At 48.6% G+C, this 7,161-nt stretch overlaps 1 protein-coding gene across 1 annotated transcript; it reads left to right on the top strand.

Moving 5' to 3' along the window:
- The first annotated feature begins 3,002 nt into the window (after positions 1 to 3,002).
- LOC121776265 lies at positions 3,003 to 3,410 on the top strand. The gene has a single exon (XM_042173432.1). The coding sequence runs from the start codon at positions 3,003 to 3,005 to the stop codon at positions 3,408 to 3,410; it is 408 nt and encodes a 135-aa protein (XP_042029366.1).
- The last annotated feature ends 3,751 nt before the right edge of the window (positions 3,411 to 7,161 follow it).

Genomic DNA, 7,161 nt, shown 5'->3' with positions numbered 1-7,161 from the left:
AGGCATTCCGATTCCAGAACATGTGGATCCGACATGGGGGGTTCATGTCTGTAGTGCAAAATGCATGGGAGGAGAGTACGGGGGCGAGTGGACTCCTAAATATTCAAATCAAACATGCTAGAGTGAAAAGAACCCTAAAGGCGTGGAACAAAGAAGTTTTTAGGAACATCCATGCCAACCTCAAGGAAAAGGAGGAAGGAATTATTGTGGCCCAATCCATCTTCGAGGCAAGGCCAACACCGGAAAATAGGACAATGATCAATAAATACATTGCCGAGTACATCATGTTGCTGAAAATGGAAGAGGATTTTTGGCGGCAAAAGGCAGCCCTGAGATGGCTTGCGGAGGGCGACAAAAATACCCGGTTCGATCAAAGCTGGGTGAAACAAAAAAGAGTTCGCCTACGCATCCACTCGATTCGTGTCAACGGCCAGGAGCTTACTGAGGAGGCCGAAATAAAAAAGTCAGCGGTAGATTTCTACCAACAACTCCTAGCGCTCAGCAATCCGGTTCTAGACGAGCCAGACCTTGACCTTATCCAGCGAGTACACTCAGCCGAGCACTTTGCGGACATCGCAAAAGCACCGGGTGCGGATGAGATCAGGAGCGCCGTTTTCAGCATTTCCGGAGATAGCGCCCCCGGACCCGATGGCTTCTCCGCCACTTTCTACCAAGCCTGTTGGACTATTGGGGGGCCGGAGGTGGTGGAAGCAATTGGCCAGTTCTTCAGAGGGGCTTTCCTGCCACGAAGTATTACGGCCACAAGCATTGTCCTCATCCCAAAGAAGGCGTCGCCCGAGTCATGGACCGACTACCGACCCATCAGCCTCTGCAACGTCTTTAACAAGATCATCACCAAGGTACTCACAACTCGACTCTCCCCTTTCCTTCCACAGGTCATCTCCCCAAACCAAAGTGGTTTCGTGAAAGGGCGGCTCCTCAATGATAACGCTCTGTTGGCCCAAGAGATGTTCCATGAACTTGCAAGATGCTCCCCAGCGCCTAATGTAGCGGTGAAGATCGACATGGCGAAAGCCTATGATAGGATCCAATGGCCTTTCCTCTTCAAGGTGCTTCGGCGAATGGGATTCCCGGACACATGGATCACACAAGGTACCTTCAGGATTCTTCAGATCAACACGGGGACTCCGACAAGGTGATCCGATTTCCCCTGCGTTGTTTGTAATTGCCGCGGACTACCTGTCTCGAGCCTTGGATATGCTCATACTTGGCCAAAGGGATATGGTGTTTAAGGCCTCCCGGAGATGCATTGAGGTCAGCCACCTAGCCTATGCGGATGATATTATAATATTCACACAAGCGGCGGCAAACCCCCTACGCCGGCTCCGAGCCTGTCTCGAGAACTATGAAAATGTCTCCGGCCAACAAGCCAGCCTCACCAAGAGCAACTTCTATATCGCCGAAATCCATGACCATTGGGCACCCTCGATCCAAGCGGAAGGAGGCTTCACTAGGGGCACCTTTCCTTTCCTCTACCTCGGCGTCCCCATCTACCGTGGTGTAAAGCGCACGGACATGTTCCTCTTCCTACGTGAAAAGATTGCAAGAAGGATCTCGGGCTGGGCACACCGGCACTTATCTTTTGGAGGGAGGCTCACGCTGATTAAGAGCACCCTTGAAGCGATCCCCTTACACATCTTCCAAGCCATTGAGCCCACTGCCGGCACCTTAAAACAACTTGATCAACAAATGGCCCGATTCTTTTGGGGATCTACGAGTGAGAGAAAGCGAACCCATTGGATTGGATGGGATCAAATGTGTCGCCCTACCGAGGAAGGAGGTCTCGGGATTCGGAAAACTTTGGAGGTTTTACGTGCTTTCAACATAAAATTATGGTGGCGCTTCCGGGAACAAAACTCCCTTTGGGCAAAATACATGATGGCAAAGTATTGCTCCATCTCCACACCACTTACCTTGAGAACGCCGAGTAGGAGTAGCCCTACATGGAGGAGGCTCTCTAGAGCCTGGACTCTCGCGCAACCGTACATGAGGTGGCTTGTGGGGCAAGGGAATATCTACTTCTGGGATGACATCTGGCTTGGCAATAGCCCACTCAGGGACCTCAGCCTTGATGATAGGGGAAGGCCTACCACCCGGGTCTCGGAGTTCATTACAAATGGCACTTGGGATGAACCCAAGCTCCGACTCCTGCACGATCAAGCCGGCATCCCACAGCATATTATTGATCGCATCCTCAGCACCCCGATACTCCAAGACGAATAGGATATCCCGCGGTGGACCCTCTCTGAGCACGGGGAATTCACGGTAGCATCGACGTGGGACACACTCCGAGGGCGGAACCAGATCGTTCAAGGCCTGGGTTATGTTTGGCAGGCGGGCCTCACTAAGTCAATAGCCATCTTCATCTGGAGGCTTCTTTCCAATCGGGTGCCAGTCGACACAAAACTTCAGTGGCGGGAGATTGAACTTGCCTCCAAGTGCCAATGTTGCCCTCTTCGACCGAATATTGAGTCCCTCCAACACCTCTTCATTCAGGGTTATGGAGCTCGCAGAGTATGGAATGAGTTTGATTCGTGGTTTGATGGGGCGACCCCCCGCCTCTCAATCAATGACACAATCCCAACGAGAATTGAAACTTGGATGCGAAGATGTCACCAATCGAACAAGAAGCACCTTAGCCGAGCCATCCCCTACCTCATCTTGTGGTTCATCTGGGCGGAAAGAAACAGGAGCCGGCACCAAGACACGAGGTTCAATCCGCACAATGTGGTATGGCAGATCCACATGTTCATCCGGAACTCCATGGGCAACGGGAACTTGAAGCCGAAGCATTGGCGAGGGGTCAAACTTAGAATCAACATCCCGCAACAAGTGGAACTAGCTAGGGCGCAGCCGCTAGCCATGGCAATCAAATGGGACCCCCCGGACCACCCTTGGATTAAACTAAACACGGATGGCTCCTTCAATGAAGAGACCAACAAAGCAGGGGGGGAGGAATCATTCGGGACAGCTCGGGCAACATGCTGGTGGCGTTTAGCACGCCCCTTGAAGCACACTTGGCTCTGGAGGCTGAGCTGACGGCCATGATCCATGGGCTGCGCTTAGCCAAGGATCTTGACTTACCAATCTGGATCGAATCAGATGCCGAGCAAGCCATTAATCTGGTCAATGGAGCAGAGTGGGGGCCGGCTCTAGCTCGGCAAGCAGTGGCGCAATTGAACCTGCTCAAGCGCCAACTTAAATTCCGAGCCACCTTCATACACCGGGAGGGGAACAAGGCGGCGGATTTCCTTGCGAGAATGGGCCTAAGGCTTGATAGCGGTCGACAATTGGATCATAATTCTGCACCAAGAGGCCACATGGACTTCGTCCGCTTGGACCGAATGGGTGTTCCAAACATTCGAACCCTAGATGGGGACGGATACTAGAGTCGGTTACTCGGAGATGGAAGATCATAGAGCCTTTGTTTTGTTTAATTGCACTTTTGAAGGGAGTAGGATGGGGTCCGAGCCGTGTGGAGTCGGACCGCTTTCTACTCTTGCCTTTGCTATGGCACACCACTTTCGGGTGTGGCCACGTTCTGTAATCCCCCTTTTTGATATATAGGGATGAGGGACCCACGAACCCTCCACCGTAATGGTGTTTAATTAAAAAAAAAAGAACTATCCAACGTATGACAAGGAGTTATATGCTTTGGTTAGAGCTTTGGAAACATGGAAGCATTACTTGTGGCCTAGAGAGTTTGTAATTCATACGGATCATGAATCTCTCAAGTACTTGAAAGGTCAAGGTAAGCTTAGCAAGAGACATGTTAAGTGGGTGGAATTCATTGAATCATTTCCCTATGTAATCAAATACAAAAAGGGAAAAGAAAACATTGTGGCTGATGCATTGTCTCGGAGGTACTTGGTTTTGAATTGATTAAGGAAATGTATGATAATGACCCGGACATTTCTTCTATCTATTTAGCTTGTGAGCATGCTGCATTTGACAAGTTCTATAGGCATGATGGCTATTAGTTTAGAGAAAATAAACTGTGCATTCCTAAAGGTTCTATGCGTGAATTTCTTGTGCGTGAAGCTCATGGTGGTGGTTTAATGGGGCATTTTGGAGTCCATAAGACAATGGATGTCTTGCATGAACATTTCTTTTGGCCTAAAATGCGTGTGGATGTTGAAAGAATTTGTAAAAGATGCATAATTTGCATGCAAGCCAAGTCTAAATCACACCCACATGGTTTGTACAAACCGTTACCAATTCCTAGTGCACCTTGGGAGGATATTTCAATGGACTTTGTCGTTGGTTTGCCAAGAACAAAAAGAGGTAGAGATTCAGTTTTTGTGGTTGTTGATAGGTTTTCAAAAATGGCACATTTTATTCCATGTCACAAAACTGATGATGCGTCTCATATTGCTAATTTGTTCTTTAAAGAAATTGTCTGTTTGCATGGTGTTCCTAGATCAATTGTGAGTGATCGAGATGCTAAATTTGTGAGTCATTTTTGGCGTGTTTTGTGGAATAAGTTGGGAACTAAACTCTTGTTTTCTACTACTTGTCATCCACAAACAGATGGACAAACTGAAGTAGTTAATAGGACTTTGTCTCAATTACTACGAAGTGTTCATTCTTGCTGAATTTGCTTATAATCGAAGTGTTCATTCTGCTACTAACTCTTCTCCATTTGAAGTTGTGTATGGTTTTAATCCATTGAGTCCACTAGATTTGATTCCAATACCTATTGAAGAACTTGCAAGTCTTGATGGAAAAGCTAAGGCTGAAATGGTGAAAAGATTGCATGAAAGGGTAAGACTCAACATTGAAAAGAGGACAGAACAATATGCAAAGCAAGCCAACAAGGGTCGGAAACAAGTCATCTTTGAGCCGAGAGATTGGGTTTGGTTGCATATGAGAAAGGAGAGATTTCCTTCAAAAAGAAAGTCCAAGTTGCAGCCAAGAGGAGATGGACCATTCCAAGTGATTGCAAAAGTCAATGATAAAGCTTACAAACTAGACTTACCTGGTGAGTTTAATGTAAGTGCTACTTTCAATGTTTCTGATTTATCTCATTATGTTGGTGAATTAGATTCGAGGACGAATCCTCTTGAAGAAGAAGGGAATGATGGAGACACAACCAAGCTGATCTACAAGGACAAGAAGATGGATCCATTGATCATTCCAAGTGGGCCAATTACAAGAGCTAGAGCTAAGAAGATAAAGGAGTACATGTTGCTTTTGGTTGTTGAAATAAAAGCCCAATTACAAGACCATTCTACATTGGGCCAAGTGGTGAATATTATTCAAGTTTGTGGGCAGCCCAAGACTTTTTTTTTTTTTTTTTTTTTTTTTTTTTTTATCAAACACCTCTACGGTGGAGGGTTCGTGGGTCCCTCATCCCTATCATTCCAAAGGCGGTAATTACAAGGCGTGGCCACACCCAAAAGTGGTGTGCCGTAACAAATCAAGAGTAGTATGCGGTCCAATCCCACAAGGTTCGGACCTCATCATACTCTTTTCCAAAATACAATTAACCAAAAAGCTAGTCACTATTGTCTCCCATCGTCTCATTATCAACTTTAATGCCCGTTCCCGTCAAGGTATCGGATGTGCGACACTCCCATCTCGTCCAATCTAACCAAGTCCAACAGTTCTCTCGGTGCTGAGTTGTAGTACATTCGTAGACCACTGTCTTGGACTAGCCCCATTTTCGCAAGGAAATCCGCCGCTTTGTTCCCCTCCCTGTGTATGAAGGTGGCTCGGAATTTGAGTTGGCGTTTATGAAGGGTTAGTTGCGCCACCGCTTGCCGGGCGAGTGCCGGGCCCCATCCTGTCCCATTGACCAATTTGATTGCTTGCTCTGCATCGGACTCAATCCAGATTGGTAGGGCGAGTTCTTTGGCTATATTTAGCCCGTGGAGCATGGCCAACAGCTCCGCCTCTAACGCCGAGTGTGCTTCTAGGGGTGTGCTGAAGGCGACGAGCATCTTACCCAAGTGGTCTCGAATAATCCCTCCAGCCCCTGTTCTACCGTTCGCTTCATTGTAGGAGCCATCGGTGTTGAGCTTTATCCACGGCTGGTCCGGGGGGTTCCATTTGATTGCCATGGCTAGGGGTAGCGCCCTGATTGCCGCCGCTTGAGGAATGTTGATTCCAAGTTTAACTCCCTTCCAATGTTTCGGCTTCAAGCTTCCATTGGACATAGCATTCCGAATGAACATGTGGACCTGCCATACCACGTTTTGTGGTTTAAACTGTGTGCCTTGGTGGCGACTCCTGTTTCTCTCCGACCAGATAAACCACAGAATGAGGTATGGAGTGGCTCGGCTAAGATGTTTCTTGTTCGGCTGTTGGTACCTTCGCGCCCACACTTCGATTCTCGTAGGGATTGTATCATTGATATGGATGCGGGGGAACGGGCCTGTGAACCAACCGTCAAACTCACTCCATACTCTGCGAGCTCCATGTCCCTGGATGAAGAGGTGTTGGAGGGACTCGGTATTCGGTCGGTGGGGGCAGCATTGGCACTTAGAGGCTAGCTCAATCTCCCGCCACTGAAGCTTCGTGTCAACCGGCACCCGATTGGAGAGAAGCCTCCAGATAAAGATGGCTATTGAGTTGGTGAGGCCTGCCTTCCAAACGTCCCCCAAACCTTGGATGATCGGGTTTCGCCCTCGAAGTGTGTCCCATGTCGAAGCCACCGTGAATTCCCCATGTTTAGAGAGGTTCCACCTCAGGATATCCTGTTCATCATGGAGGATCGGTGTATTAATGATGCCATCGATAACATGCTGAGGGAGGCCGGCCTGATTGTGAAGAAGCTGAAGCTTGGGCACATCCCAACCCCCATTAGTAATGAACTCCGAAACCCGGGTGGTTGGTCTTCCCCTATCATCAAGACTAAATTCCCTCAGAGGGCTATTGCCAAGCCAAATGTCATCCCAGAAGTAGATGTCCCCTTGTCCCACTAGCCATCTCATGTGCGGTTGTGCGAGGGGCCATGCTCTTGAGAGCCTTCTCCACGTAGGGCTACTCCTGCTCGGCAGTCTCAAGGTGAGCGGTGTGGAGTTGGTGCAATATTTTGCCATCATGTATCTTGCCCAAAGGGAGTTTTGCTCCCGAAAGCGCCACCAAAGTTTGATATTGAAGGCGCGGAGGACCTCCATAGTTTTCCGGATCCCAAGG

The sequence above is a fragment of the Salvia splendens genome, chromosome 2 (assembly GCF_004379255.2).
Source record: "Salvia splendens isolate huo1 chromosome 2, SspV2, whole genome shotgun sequence".
Lineage (NCBI taxonomy): Eukaryota > Viridiplantae > Streptophyta > Magnoliopsida > Lamiales > Lamiaceae > Salvia > Salvia splendens.
This window is presented reverse-complemented; position numbering and strand designations above follow the sequence as displayed.